Here is a 17007-nt window from a genome sequence, read left to right on the forward strand (position 1 = left end):
AAACACGTCATAATATCGGTTCTAAAGCGGCCTTTGCCATAATTCCTGGGATACAATGCCTGTTGCCATAATTCGGGACTGGGAAGATTACTTTTCGAAGGAATGCGGGTATAACTGTCAATGATAATTGATTTCGTACAATGATACTTGGGCAACAATGAATCGTTTGTATGGATACAGATTTTCATTTTCAAAGTGATGGATATTTGAATATTTTGATGAGTGTGGTACTGCAATATAGATAGTGAAATTTTTGTAATATTTTTGGGTTAGATTTGTCTAAGCCACAGGTGTGATTACAAACTTTTGGATACTTTTTTTTTATTTTTATATTCATAATGTTTTGAAATTGTGAAATTATTAAATTCTCAAAAGCTGGAAATTTTAAGTTTTTAAATTCTTGAATTCTCAAATTTTCAATATTCAGATTCTCAACACTCAAATTGTCAATTCTCAAATTTTCAAGATATCAAATCCACTTCTGTAAGTCCCAGAGTCTCTTAAATTCTTAAATTCTCAACTTCTCAACTCCCAATGTCTGAAATGCTGAAATTCTTAAAGTGTGAATTCTAAAATTCTTAAATTCTCAAAATTTAAATTCTTGAATTCATGAATTCTTGAAGAATATCTTAAATTCTTAAATTTCTTAAACTCTTAAATTCTTAAATTCTTAAATTCTTAAATTCTTAAATTCTTAAATTCTTAAATTCTTAAATTCTTAAATTCTTAAATTCTTAAATTCTTAAATTCTTAAATTCTTAAATTCTTAAATTCTTAAATTCTTAAATTCTTAAATTCTTAAATTCTTAAATTCTTAAATTCTTAAATTCTTAAATTCCCCTGTACCTAAATTCCCATATCCCCATATTCCCCAATTCCTATGTTCTCAAATCTACACATTTTTCACATTCCCTAAATCTAAACATTTTCAAATTTGTAAATTTCCTAATTACTAAACCCCTAAATTTTCATATTTTTTAATTCTCACATTCTCAAATCCCTATATCTCTAAATCCTTACATTCCCTCACATCCTCCAATTCTCCGAATTCTAAAATCCCAATATCCAAAAATTCCCAGAATCCTAAAATCCCAATATCCCAAAATTCCCAGAATCCTAAAATCCCAATATCCCAAAATTCTCAATATTTCAAGAAGTCCCAACATACAGAAATCGTACATAATTCCCAAAATTCTAAAAATGTACAAAATTCCAAATATTCCCAAACTTCCCAAAATTTCCGACATTACGAAAATTTCCCACTTTTCAACACGCTGCCAAAATTCACACGTTTCAAAACATTGCCAGAATTCTCCGAATTCTTACACTTCATAAAATTTCGAAAATTCACAATATTTCAAAAATTCCTAACATTCCCAAGATTACTAAAATCTCCAAATCTATGAATTCTCAAATATCTCAATATGAACTTCTCCGAAACAAGAGGCCATTTCGCCGCTTCTTTTCCCAGCACTAACGCAACTCCGGTAATCTAAAACGCACATGTCAGAAACAGTAGCTGGAAGTATTGTCTCCCGCCTCATTACTACAGATCTCGGAAGCAAACTTCTGAGCTCGGAACAGTACTTTCCACACCTACAACGTCCTATCAGCAACGGACGTGTCCCAAAAGCCACACCACACAGAAATGTGGTGGAGGATTCTGAACCAGCCTCCTTGTTCCGTACGTATTATCGTAAACCGGCTACGACGAGCTGTTACGTGCACGTAATTGTTATTAATATATCTGCTTCGTGGATGTACGTGTTCCGTATACGAACCACAGTCACGTAAAATCTGGTACGCGAATGCTGAATTCCGTTGCTGAACACACTACGCCAAACTTACTTACACCAGACATTGCTATGTTATTGATCCCCTTGTTTCATTAATCTCATCGATAGTTACTATCTTAGCATATAAATCGTAAAATAAATAGATAAAATAAAACGTTTGCCGATCGGTGATTTGTATCATAAATCGGTATTTATCGTATTATTAAATAAGTCTCTTAACATTCCTTAATGTTATTTATTTATTTATTTAACGGATCAAGGAACATTAAAGGAACGTTTGTCGATCGGTGATTTGTATCATAAATCGGTATTTATCGTATTATTAGTAAGTCTTTTAAACTTCCTTAATGTTATTTCTTTATTTATTTAACGGATCAAGGAACATTATTTAGATTGTATTTATATATTCTATTTCTTATTTTATTTATATAATTATGTACACGATGAATTATACTTACAGTTGTAATTTAAATTTCTAATTTTTTTTTAATGGGTATTTGACGCGCATTTAAATTGCATGGCAGACGATATAGATGACTGCGCATGCGTAATTATGTCTGCGATTTCCAAACTGATAGGTACAGGGTGTCTCACAACTCGTGTAGCTCCTGGAAAGGGGTGATAGAGGACGTAATTCTAAGCAAGATTTCCCTTTGCAAAAATGGGGTGTGAAGCTTCGTTTTTGAGTTATTAAAGAAAAACACGGACCAATCGGAGCGCGAGGATTCGGCGCCAATCACGGCGCGCAGTCGCGAGAGCGACGCCTTCGAGCATAATGGCCGACTGGACGGAATCCTCGCGCTCTGATTGGTGCGTGTTTTTGCTTAATAATTCAAAAACGAAGCGCCACATCTCATTTTCGTAAAGGAAAATCTTATTCAGAATTACGTCCTCTACCACTCTTTTCCGGGAGTTACACGAGTTGTGAGGCACCCTGTATATATATAGTATGATATATTCTTTCGTTAAGAAAACCGTTATATTTTAGCAAATAACAACACGTGGAAGATAGAAGATAGAATAAGAATACGTAAAATAATAGAACATCCCTTGAACCGCATATATATGATCCTTTCTTTAAATGGCTAAACAGGATAAAACTTCAAACTCTCCTGTCCCGGGTGCGTATCATAAACGTTACCCTGTCAGTTGCCTATAAATAAAATATTCTATAGTATTTCGCGGTCTATTTTATTTCACGCCACAGTTAGAAATCTCTACGGGAAAAAACTCACGTTGATACAAAAGTTGCTTAGGCGTGACATTAGGGCCTGGAAAAACTTCCCTTAGGAAAGGGAAGTGCGCTAATGAAAGACACACCGCCTGACTATTCATTGATCTCTACTTTTCTAAAGAAAGGTCAAAATTTAATTAACGACCCGAAGAGAATTTCATTCGACGAGACGTAACTTGAGCAACAATGCCGAAAGAGAAAGTATTCGATTAAGCGTCGCAGGTTCCATGCCACGCTCAAAGACAATGCATGGAATTTTCTTCAAAGAAAATTCCAGCCCCGCCACGTAACGTATCCAGACAGTTTTCCACCTTTTCACGTGTTCCTTCGAGCTATTCGTCAGAAGTCACGGAAGTACCAGCGACGAATACGAAATCCGCCGGAAAGGAATCAATGCGAACCGTATATGCCAGCTAGTTGCATTTATCTACATACATCTTTGGGAAATAAACTGATACCGATGCGAGAACGACGACGGGTTCGGAAGTAAAACGATGCCCTGACAGCCCTTGAGCATTAACTCTAAAGTATCTACGTGTTTTTCAATACCAATGGCATAAGTAATTTAATGGTTAAAGGACAGAAATGTTTACGTGACGGAGAGACGTAAGACGGAGGGAATATTTTATGCAGATATTGATGTCGTTAGTGAATTTATGTTAAGAGTATGGGAAAGAGACGTTCATTTTCATTTATAATTTTCACGTTCTGTGTTTCAGGTAAGTAATATATTACAATATGAATTGCAAAGTTTTTCTGAAAGTATTAAATTTTTATTTAATTCAAGATTTGTAATGCGCCTGAAATTTTTTAATTTTGAGTTCTTTATCTCACATTTTTAAATCAGCAATTCGTAAATCATTAAATTCCAAATTGAAATTTGCATATTCCGAAATCCGTAAGATTCAAATTTCAAAGTTTCAAATTTCCAAATTTGGGGATTTCCAAATTTTCAATTTCTAAATCTCCGAATCCTTATATTTCTAAATTTTCAAATACCAAATTCACAAATTACGAAAATCCTAAATTCCGAAATTTCAAGTTTAAAAATTTCTAAATTTCCCGAATTCCCATATCTTCAAAGCTTCAAATTCTAAATTATCAAATTATGAAGTTATCAAATTTCTCAATTTCCAAATTTCGAAATCCCCAAATTTTCCATATCCAATTCTCGAATTTCCGAATTCCCAAATTCCAAGTGGAAAGTTTCCAAATCTCCAAATTCCTATATCCCTAAATTTCAAAATCCCAAAATCCCCAAATTATCAAATCCCCAAATTCCCAAATCCCCAAAATCCCAAAATCTCAAAATCCCCAAATCATCAAATCCCCAAATTCCCAAATTCCCAAATTCCAAAATTCCCAAATTCCAAAATTCCCAAATTCCCAAATTCCCAAATTCCCAAATTCCCAAATTCCTAAATCCCCAAATTCCCAAATCCTCAAATCCCCAAATTCCCAAATTCCCAAATTCCCAAATTCCCAAATTCCCAAATTCCCAAATTCCTAAATCCCCAAATTCCCAAATCCTCAAATTCCCAAATTCCCAAATTCCCAAATTCCCAAATTCCCAAATTCCTAAATCCCCAAATTCCCAAATCCTCAAATCCCCAAATTCCCAAAATCCCAAAATCCCAAATTCCCAAATTCCCAAATTCCCAAATTCCCAAAATCCCAAAATCTCAAAATCCCCAAATCATCAAATCCCCAAATTCCCAAATTCCAAAATTCCCAAATTCCCAAATTCCTAAATCCCCAAATTCCCAAATCCTCAAATCCCCAAATTCCCAAAATCCCAAAATCCCCAAATTCCCAAATTCCCAAATCCCCAAATTCCCAAATTCCCAAATTCCCAAATTCCCAAATTCCCAAATTCCCAAATCCTCAAATCCCCAAATCCCCAAATCCCCAAATTCCCAATTTCCACATTTTCAATTTTCCCAACTTCCACATTTCCAAACATGAAATTGCTGAAACCAACAAATCCCCAAAATCCCAAAATTCTCAAACCGCCAAACATCAAAATCCCCAAATTTTCCATATCCAATTTCCAAATTCCCAAGTGTCCACATCTTAAAGCGATTAAAAAGGAACAGTATCTAATAATCGGTCGCCAAATAAATGCAAGTTACCACGTATCAAGCAAAGAAATGCACAGAACCGGTTGATAAGCTGGGTAGGCGAACCCTTTCCTTCCAATTTCACACAGAATGGGCGGCTGCTGAAAACAATGGACGAAAGAATCGTCTGGCTATAATGCACGAGCCTAGTACCAGACGGGACTGACAAGTACCGGCACGTTAATATAGAAGGAACAATGCGACATCGACGGGGGGAGAGGGTTTTCCAGGGCTCTTGAAACAATTAACGGCACCGCCGTTAATCTCTCTGCTCGACCCTTTTCCACTGCCTCGATCTCCGGCAGATTCGCGGGAATTTAAAAAGTTCCCGAATCGATCGAATTACCATGATCGTTAGCAGAACTAATTTCGAACACGGGATGAACCACTGATACGCCAATTAGTCAACGCTATTGGAAAATATTCCCAGGATCAAACATGAACTTTGCTCTCTTCCGCCTTCTTCGCTATTGATTTTGTCTACCTTTCGACCATGAACATTATATTGACAACTATTTCAACATACTTCAAACATGTATTCGATACAATTTTCAAGAAATATTTTCCTCGTTTTTAAACATATCTGGTACTCTTGTCTGCTTGTTTATGTTTGCTGATTAGTCACCGAACTGCTGTTTATTTCTTTTAATCAAGTGTCGATATAAATTTAATATAATTGTTAATATATGGTTGTTATTTATTTAAGACTCAAGATTTATTTACTTTTCATCACGATTCACTTATTCATCGTCATTACTGTCATGTGTGTATTTAGTTTCTGTTTAGTTTAATTAAGGACTGATGTGAACATTGTCTCCATTTTGGTATATGTTATATACTATTAATGTTTCTGGAAGTTTTACTTGCTATTAATTTGAAATAAATATAATTATTTATACCCCTGAAAACCATTCATAATAATAATGACGCAAATTTAGATGGCAAAATGTGGTGCGCCACCCTCTACAGAAGTTTATGAACGTATTTGATATAATTGTATAATAAATTCAGGTCTTCTATAACTCTATAAAAATTGTTCCCGAAGATGTTTATACATAATATTCCTAAACATTTAAATAATTGAACAACAAATGCTAAAAATGGGATTTTATTTTCCCTTAATAATAAAATGGATCTTTCACGTTTCAGACCATGTATGCGTTATGTACCTCGTTATAAACTTCTATTTATATCAACAGGAACAAATTACTAAATGATAAGAATTTTTCCGACAGGAAATAAACACAGAAATTGCGCGCGATTTCATTTAATGTAAAAAACAGTGAAGCAAGATACTTTGTATAACAAGATCATGTCTCGCAGAACAGATGGTTCAATTTATTACAGACTTTGGCCGCGCAATCAAGGCTGATAATTAAACTTCTGAAATTTGCCGAAGCTCTGAAAAGTGCTTGGCAAGCGGAAGCAGTGCTCCGCTATCAGTTACGATGACAAAAAGTTATTAAGGTCTTCGAATATCGATGCGAATATCGATCTGACGCGGTGACGATTTTCTCATTATAAATTCCGTTCGACAATCAAATTCTACCGTTTCCGCTGTTGAATTCCATACCCTTCGACTACTTGATAATTACTAACAATTCGATCATTAATTCTATGATTCATTAAATGACGACATTAATGACGTTTGTTGCGACGTTTGTTCGAGATAGAACATTTAATCTGAATTAAATATATTAATGAGGAGAATATTGTACAACGGTGATGGGCAAGTAGTCAATTTTTTAATTTCGGCATTTGTTTACAGATTTCTAGATTTATACATTTTTTAGTTACTGGGTTTATAAATTATCGAATTATTAGGTTTCTACATTCTTCAATTGCTAGATTTGTGAATTCAACTAATATTACATTTGTAAAAGTTTGGAATTACCAGATTTCGAATTAGTAGATTTCTAAATTTCCGAGTTAGAGGATTTTTTAATTTTCGAATTAATAAATTCTTACATTGTTAAATTAGTAAACGTCTAAATTTCCAATTTAATAAATTTTTTAATTTTTGAATTACTAGGATTTCAAATTTACAATTACTAGATTTCTAAATTTACAATGTGCATTTATTATGTTCTATTTTCTTTAATTTTTCTAAATATCCAACTCCAGTTTAAAACTGATTAAGACTGAAAATATGAAATATCTGCGTTTCAAAATTTTAAGTAAATCTAAAGACTGTAAAATGCGATTTGTCGAACACTTGATTTGACCATCACAGTTATACAACAGGAAGGATATTAATACCGGAAAAAATAAGGTGGACTTACCTTTGCCGTGCACCTGCTGTCTGTTCGTATCCGCTCGAAGCGCTTCCGCTGTGTGGACCAACTCGTCCAACTGCGGCTTTTTCTGTCCCAGCTCTCGTAGGACATCCTGCACAATTCAGACATTCGAGGATTAAAGCAACAGTAAAAATCAATACACGTCGAACGGAGAAATAAAATCATAGAACAGAGAGAAATGGCTGACAATAATAACACAACAAGCAAACTGGTACTAGAACTGGAATCTGTAACATCATTAACCAGTATTACAACTTCGTAATTTCACGAGTTGAAATTCTAAATATCTCCAAAGACAGATAATCTATTAATTCGAAATAAGAAATCTTAATAAGAATACTTATTAAGAATTAAGTGTTAATTTATTTAAACTCATTGGTTCATTATTCCAGTTTATGCGTTTGAAAATTGAGTGCTTCGAAAAGAGGACAACATAAACTTACATAGAAATTTCTTCCTTCGTCGAATCGAAGGAATTGGTTGATGGTACAAGGTACTAACGATCGATTTAAATGTAGTGTATGCACCTTTTACACAAAGCCCTTCAATTTTCTGATGGGTTTTCATGCATGTAGCAAGGACGAGTGGAAAAAGCTCGGTAATGGAGGTTTAAACTTTTAAAAGGATCCACCGAGATTTTAGTAGGAACTGGAAGCTTTTTTACCTGGAGACGCGAGTGGGTACATTCGTACTTGGGTGGCCATGTGAAAGTTAATATCTTTAACCCTTTGGGGCCAAAGCACTTCTGAACCTAGCACCATGTACGCGTAACATGTTTTTCACTTAAGTAAAATTAAAAAATATTAGGTTGCCAACTAAATTTGCCGTCTTCTCTAGTATTTACTTTTAAAACTGCTCTAATTTTGTTGCAAAGAGATTAAAAAATTTGAACAAATGTGATGAAGGATGGTAAAAAGCTACTCCTAATCAAACGTATCTTTTTCTTCAAAGCTGGATTAAAAATTTATCGTGTTGCAATTTTTATTTATACGTTTGCTGAACTATTACCATAACCTAAACTTATAAATCACTATAATAGCCGTACTGGCTCTTTTCAAACGTATATGCATTTATCATTTCCACAGGATTAATAATGCACGATTGAGTTCTGCTAAATACGGCTGTACTTTAGCAGCTAACATGATAACAGTACGCGCTAATTATAATTTGAATCCCCAGATTTTCAATGTATTTAAGACGCATAATTAACACAGAATATGCAGATGCAAATTTTAATGAACGAGTTCAGAGATATTTAATAGAATACTTCTGATAGAATAATAATCTCGAATTTAATTATAAAATATTTTATAGAAACTTAAGAAACATGATTTTTTTAATTACTTAGGAATCGTTTCATTCCTCAAACACAATTATTATTTTATTGTAAAGGATTGATAATAAAATGATGAAGGTGAAAATTGAGAAATGGTAAAATAGAACAATAGCAAAATAATAAAATAGTATGTAACAGAGTAGTAAGGGAATGAAATATTAATATAGTAATATAGTAAAATAGTAGAAGAGTAGTGTTGTGATATAGTAAAGTAATAATACAGTAATATAGTGAAATGGTACTAAGGGTACAAAGGCTAAAATGTTTGTATAGAAATATAGTGAAATAGTAGAATGATAGTATTGCAATATAGTAGAATAAAAATACAGCAATACGGTGAAAGAGTGTACATAATAAAATAGTAGTGAGATATTCAAGTGGAATAATGGAAGAATGGAAAAGTGAAAAAATAGAATAGGGAGATGGTAAAATAATAAGACAATGGAACAATAAAATTGTTAAACAGTAGAATAGTAGTGGAAAAATGAAAGAAATAGAATAGAAAAACAGTAGAATTATGAAATAGTAAAATACTGAAACAGAAGAATAGTAGTGTTGTGACATAGTGAAATAGTAGAAAAAGTGGAAAAATGAAAAAGTGGAACAGAAGAACAGTAGAATTATGAAATAGTAAAATACTGAAATAGAAGAATAGTAGTGTTGTGACATAGTGAAATAGTAGAAAAAGTGGAACAGAAGAACAGTAGAATTATGAAATAGTAAAATACTGAAATAGAAGAATAGTAGTGTTGTGACATAGTGAAATAGTAGAAAAAGTGGAAAAATGAAAAAGTGGAACAGAAGAACAGTAAAATTATGAAATAGGAAAATACTGAAATAGAAGAATAGTAGTGTTGTGACATAGTGAAATAGTAGAAAAAGTGGAACAGAAGAACAGTAGAATTATGAAATAGTAAAATACTGAAATAGAAGAATAGTAGTGTTGTGACATAGTGAAATAGTAGAAAAAGTGGAACAGAAGAACAGTAGAATTATGAAATAATAAAATACTGAAATAGAAGAAGAGTAATGTTGTGACATAGTGAAATAGTAGAAAAAGTGGAAAAATGAAAAAGTGGAACAGAAGAACAGTAGAATTATGAAATAGTAAAACAGTGAAATAAAAGAATAACAAAACAATGAAACAGTAAAATAAGAAAACTAATACGGTAATAGAAGACAAACGTGCTAAAATAAAACAACAGTACGACAATAAAACAGTTAAACGAACCACAATACCAGCTTCTTTAAAAGTGTACGCAAACAAATATATTCCCTCAGAATAAACAACTATTTTTCCATCTAGTTCGATTGAAGTTGTTGAAGGATCACGGCGCATAATGCAACGCGGCATCTCTTATCGAAAGCGTCGCAGTCAAAAGGTTAACGACCAGTTTCATCGTCAATACCCCGATTCTTTTTTCACAAAACAATTTGCTTTTATTCGAAGACAAAAAGAGACATTCAACAGCTTCTGCGTAGCGTAAACGTTTCCGTCAAACGTTCTACGAAAGCTTCGGGTCGATCACCTGTTTCTGGCCTTCTAGTTGTAGCTGCTTTCTGGTACACAGGCCTATCGATCGGTGCTAGGCATTCTAGAAACCGAGCTACCATTTTCGCAGTCCATTGTTACAAGTATGGGCTCGCTTTTTGAAAACCTCATTAGCATATTGCAAACGGTACACGAATTCGTCACTGTCATCGCTCACAATTATGCGGCGCAATAAAATCACACGGAACGACGACTAATTAAAAGTTACTGCTTTATAATTCGTAGCAGCTACAATTGTAAATGGCTCGCTATCACGGCTCCGCTAAACGTCCTACAATTTTAGTACAGGAATTTCATCATTTTTAACGGGAGTTGTGTATCAATTTCATCGCTGAAATTATAAAGATACACATTCTGGATGATACAACTGAAAAATTTCCCTGCACTTTTTTAAATTGTTTTATTTTTGTACCGGCAGAAAATATTTACGGATGAATCATTTCACAGAAAGATATAGTATTTTCTGTAGAAAGTATCTCAATTATTACTGTAATAATAGCAGTATTTTTGAAGCTGAAAATTTTGCCAGTTTTTTCGTTCTGAGAAATGTATTAATTCAAAAAGCAAATAGAGTTACGTTTGAAATTAAATTGCACTTCTGAAATAATTAAATTAGGTACATGTACGAAAAATTGAAACAAAAAAATTTTAATTTAATACAGCTATATATAAAAGCCTACGAAACCGTTAATATCGCGATTATGTTTGTAAACGTACGCTCAAAGAAATTTAATCATGATTAAAAAGTATGGTATAAATAAAGAGTTTCTATCACAGACTAAAATAACAATATTAATTTCGAATCACTCATAATTTTCAATCTATTATTTTATCCTGTCAACTTCACTTCTTTTAATTTAATTTTAAATCGTTGAAAACGATTTTATTCATAGCCTCATTCCCATCGTAAAGCACGATTTTTTCCATATCGCAGAATTCAGAAAATGTTTGTCGAAGATCAGAAAAAGATTACGGGAACAATAACCGTGTTAAGTCTTGTTAATCTGCAGAAATGGAGATAAAAAGGACACCGAAGGACCGAGTTTCTTCTTCGACGAATCCTAATCCCATTCTCGCGTTCTCGACTAAATTAATTTTCTTAAAGTCGACTAACCGTGAAACGTTCTCCTCGCTGATTTTCTGCAGGTTCTTTAATACGATTGCATTCGGGTGCGTTTCGAATAATTGTGGACCGATTTGAAACTATAAGATTGAGTATAATAGACGTATTTGGGTGCGATTCTCTAAGGAATATGCTGATGGAGGAGGAAAGAGAACAGTTGCTTTAATAATTTTATTAAGTTGTCACGTAATACTTGATCAAAGTTTAATTTTTTCTGATTGTGGTAATATGAGTATTTCAAATATTTACAAGCGTAAATATTTGATTTCATCAAATTTAGAAACTTGCAAATTTTTTCATTCTGAATTTTCAGGCAAATTTTTTAAAAGTTCAAACAGAAATTTTTGAAATTTAAAAATTTGCAAACAATTTGATTTCCAAATTCTCTAAATATTCTAAATCCTTCAAATTGTAAAATTCCTGTTTTCAAGGCCCCGAGGTCTAAAGCTTGTAAATATTTAAAATTTCTAAATTCCCCACATTTTCACAGACACAAATTTTCAAACTTGCAAATTTTTCATATTTTCAAATACCCAAATTTGAAAAACGGTGAATTTGAAAAATTGTAAAATGAAAGATTTCCTTTCAATGTATTAGAATTTGTAAATTTGAAAATGTAAAAATTAAAAAAATGTAAAATCCTTTCATGTGAAAATACAAAACCCGTAAACTGAACCGTGAAAATATAAAAACTGCAAGATTAATCTAAAAGCTGCAAAATCCATTAATCTGAAAGTAAAAGTTAAAAAATCGCAACCCTCGTAAAATCAATAATCACACTAACTAAACTAGTAAGTGATTCAACCTCATTCTCTTATATCATTTTCCTTTTACCTTGCTAACAAAAGTAAATTACTTAAATGGAAAAATTGACGTTTCCATCTTACAGCATTGATTGGGTCGCCAAGATACACGTTATAATTCAATTAATTCGAGTAGGAAATGGAGGGACTGTTTAAACGGCATGATCGATACATCGAACATCGTAATGGGCTCGGTGGAGAAAGCTTTTTATTAGCGAATAGCTTCATCCAATTTCGTTCGATGCTGAGAACTCTTCTTCCTCCTTTAGTAGTTACATATAGTAGAATTAGGCTGATCTAGACTCAGTCTGGCCAGATTACCATCAGCTAATCTACTTAATCCACTTTTCTCCTTCTGTTCAGGAAATTGTATCTGTCGTAGTAATTTGGTAACTATTAGCACTTTGATTATTACGTTAATTGCGATTTGTGTGTACTATAGCACAATTAGGAAGAAGAAACAGCAATGTAGAGACACAACACTTAATTACTGGTAAATAAATTGTCAAAATTACAAATATTTAAATTCCAAATATTTGTCAATTTTTTTTCAAGAAATATTTGAACTTGGAAATTAAATTGACGTATTTTCGAATTTAGCAATTTGGATGTTTTCGAATAAAGAAATTAAACAACTTAAAAATCTCAACTTTTGGAAATTGAAAAATATGAAAATCCTCATATTTAGAAATTTGAGAAGTAATTTTTGTATTGAAAAATTAGGGATTGAGTTATTAGAAAATTTGGAAAGTTAGCGATTATTATACTCAGGGAATTTCGGATGTAAAAATTGCTAAACTATTAAATTGTATAATTCTCAAAATTTAAGTAACTTCGTAAATTTACAAATTCACGATTCTTGGAGTTTAAAAATTTGCGAACTTCATTATTTACAAATTTAGAAATTTGCGAATAAATGTCACCTTGACATTAAAAAAGTAACCAACCTTCGGAAAAAATATCCCCAATTTGCTCCACTCGAAAACACCTTGTAAAAATTTTCTCCACTAGAACACCCTGCTTTGAGAATGTTTTCCACTAGAAAGCACCTTGTTCTGAAAATGTTCTTCACTCGAAAACATCTTGTTTTTTCTTCGAGCACATTCAAGAAAGCTGAAGTGGCATCGTTAATCTGGTATAGCATTGATAGATAAAAACGAAGTTATTTATAAGCCTCTCTCGTAATCGATCGAACGTTACTTCCGTGTCACCGGCAGCCTGGAAAACTGACAGTATATGCATGCCAGCTCAGGAAAACTCGACGTGGTGAGGCACGAAAATACCAAAAGACCAGGACGTTCAATGTAACGTACGTTAATGCATCGTGTCGTTGTGCAAACGTGAAGTTGAAGACGAGCATTCCGCGTGGACGCGAGATAATGAAGGCTTCGTCACGCGTGAAACGAACCTCGCTAATGCCACGTGAAAATGGCGCGCGATTTATGGAACCAGAGGCACCAACAGCACGATTTTATGCAAAAGTACCTCGTTTTCGTTGCCAAGCAACCTTCAATACCGATAGAGGACATTCGATCATTCTGCGTTCACTCTACCTTGTAATTGGCATGTTTTACCCAAATATAATGCAGATTTAGAATTTTCGAGTCTGAAATCATTTTGTGGATTTTTCTGAGTTTGTAAAGTTACAAATTCACAATTTCTGAAGTCGTAGTAAATTCTAACGTTCGAAGGTTTTAAAGTTGAAATATTCTTGAATTTCAGAATAAACGAAGAGCTTAGAATTTCTTGAATTCTCGATTTTCCAGGTTGGTGAGTTTTCATATTTTTACAAGTGAAGAATTGGACTTCAGAATTGTGAAATGCATAAATTTTGAAATTTCGTAAAGTTCTAAATTTTTAGGTAATCAGATTTGTAATTTTTTTCAAGCTTCGAACTTTCGAGTTTTCAAATTCCCTCCTGTCTCGAAATCCAAATTTCCAAATTTCCCAAATTTCTCAAATTTCTCAAATTTCCCAAATTTCGAGTTTCCAAATTTCCATAATGTCTCAAATTTCCAAATTTCCAAGTTCCCAAGTTCCCAAGTTCCCAAGTTCCCAAGTTCCCAAGTTCCCAAATTTCCCAAATTCCCAAATTTAGCAAATTTTCAAGTTTCTAAATTTCCAAGTTTCAAATTTCCCAAATTTCCCAAACATCCATATTTCCAAATTTCTCAAATTTCCCAAATTTCGAAGTTTCCAAATTTCTCAAATTTCGAAGTTTCCAAATTTCCAAATTTCCATATTTCCCAAATTTCCAAGTTTTCAAATTTCCAAATTTTCAAGTTTCAAAATTTCCAAATTTCCATATTTCCCAAATTTCCCAAATTTTCAAGTATCTAAATTTCCAAGTTTTCCAATTTCCCAAACATCCACATTTCCAAATTTCTCAAATTTCGAAGTTTCCAAATTTCCATATTTCCCAAATTTTCCGAAGTTTCCAAATTTCCATATTTCCCATATTTCCCAAATTTTCCAAATTTTCCAAATTTCCTAAATTTCCAAAATTTCTCAACTTTCCAAATTTCCCAAATTTCCAAGTTTTCAAATTTCCCAGACATCCATATTTCCAAATTTCCCAAATTTCCAAGTTTTCAAGTTTTCAAATTTCCAAATATCCCAATTTCTAAGTACGCCAAATCTAAAATTCCTAAGCATCTCAAATCTATTTCCATAATTTCTACACAATCCAAACCCATATTCCCACAATTTTCAAGCACACAAAGCCTAAAATTTCAATAATTTCCTCAACCTCAAGAAATTCTCAATACCCACTTAAACAACAAATTAAATAAAAAATTAGCTGCACAACTTAACCTCTTATGCAGCCACTAACTGACCCCACTCCCGCCAACAAAACACACAGCTTTATTCTGCGGCTGAAAGTACTAACATAGCACAGAATTTAATTAAGTCGACGGTAACATGGCGCTTGCGTTAGTTCGTTCGGACAGGTAGATTTCATAATGCGATCTTAAGTAGGTGAACAGCGCGATAAACTGAAATCATGGTTTGCAGCAGTTCGTCAAACGCAATCGCGTTCATTCTATTTTATCCCTGCATTCGAATTATCGAAGACAGAATTCCCTATGATTTACTCGACACGTAGCCGCGCGTTAATTATTCCCGACTTATCTGAAACAGCATGCAGCCACAGCGGAATCCGGTAGAAACACAATTACGTTTGTGTGTTCAAGCTTTTGCCGAGTTTTCAGCCTAAAGTATCTAGCCTAATGGCACGATAACACGGCACGGAAAGAGCAAATGGTGTCAAGGATAAACGACAACTCTTCAAGCGAGTCTGAATCCCGGTATAATCGTAGTACTTTTCAGGGGGGGATTATAAAAATGTCAGTCCAGATTATGCTTGTATTATATTGGCGCGTGTATCGGTCGGAAAGAGAGGCAGACAGAAAAAAATGAGACAGAACGGTGAATATACTGTACGGGTACGTTGACTGAGCGGATTAAAATGGACACGACACGAAACGCTCTCTGGATATCGCTTTTCCAGCGTGAACATTCAGAATGTGCCGGGTATCTATTGAAATTCCCGTGGCTCCTGTTTCACTGGATCAGATCCTACGGGTTTTCCATTGGTTACCGTCGGGGAACGGGAATGCGACAGCCTATTGGCTTCTGGCTTTTGAACGAATTGGAGCGCAGTGTTCGGTTAACGTGCTCCACTCTATGGTTACCCTTTCGATTCAACACCATCTACGTATTTCTTCCTAGTAACACAGAAGAATATCTGATTCTTTTGCAATTTACGGATACCAATTTCGTTGCAACTTAACATTTGTTACCTCAGAATTTTTTATATGTAGGATTCACAAAGAAACTTGGGGATTCTACTATTTGATAATTTGGGGATTTGGTATATGGGAAAGGGTTGGTGAATTTATGGCTTTTGTAGTACGAAGATGTATGGTTTTGAAGAATTTGAGTGTTTATATAGAGTTTTGAGTGTTTGATGAATTGAGGATTCAAGGATTTAGGGATTAAAGAATTTGGAATTTGGTGGATGTCAGGAAAATTTAAATTATACAAATTTGCAAATGGAAAAGTTCGAAATTTGAAGGAATTGTGGACGGACATGCTCTACTTGTGTTCTTATCAACTTATTGTGGACATCCTACAAGTTGGCTGATTCAGAGTACAAAAAGCTTTATCCCCATTTTCAACGCTTACAATGTATCGAAAAATAAATATAATAAATCAAGTGTCCATTTTTCTATTCTAACCAACTAGTAATCTTTCCATAATCCAAACAAACACCTGATCCTTCAACCGTAGACCTATGTCTGACCACATTCGTTAATTTTCACTATGTCAAAGTAATACGAAACTCTAATAATCACAGTTTAATTCAAACCTATCGCATCTACTTGTACGTCAGCATTCGACGCTTTAATAAATCTACCGTAACAAGTTTCTATCTTACATTTGTCACGGGAATTGGCTTCCGGCCAGCGTTATCCTTCATTCAGTGGAATAGCCGTACAATTAAATCGACGCTGTCGTTTAACGCCTCCACATCGATAAGACTATCTCCAGACACAGAACAAATGTTGTTCCACCAAGCACTGTCTACGAACATTTTTCACCTGCCCCATCGTGCCCCGTTGAGCGAGTCCGGTGTAAGAAATCGGGGAACAGTGTGTACGTTTTTAAGAGGTTAGCGATGAATAATGCATGAGCTGATCGCGTAAGTTTCCATACTTTGCAACGATTACCCTTTGCCACTCC

General features: G+C 33.8%; 1 protein-coding gene across 4 annotated transcripts in view; it reads right to left on the reverse strand.

The window, feature by feature from the left end:
• The window catches only part of LOC100876889 (dystrophin, isoforms A/C/F/G/H), a 758772-nt gene that overhangs the window by 566257 nt on the left and 175508 nt on the right, over window positions 1–17007 (reverse strand). For all 4 annotated transcript variants that reach the window (XM_076535871.1, XM_076535870.1, XM_076535872.1 and 1 more), the window contains one exon: window positions 7433–7538. In XM_076535871.1, coding sequence (XP_076391986.1) covers window positions 7433–7538 — 106 coding nt within the window. The remainder of the gene's footprint in view (window positions 1–7432; window positions 7539–17007) is intronic.

This window comes from Megachile rotundata, chromosome 9, assembly GCF_050947335.1.
Source record: "Megachile rotundata isolate GNS110a chromosome 9, iyMegRotu1, whole genome shotgun sequence".
Classification (NCBI taxonomy): Eukaryota; Metazoa; Arthropoda; class Insecta; order Hymenoptera; family Megachilidae; genus Megachile; species Megachile rotundata.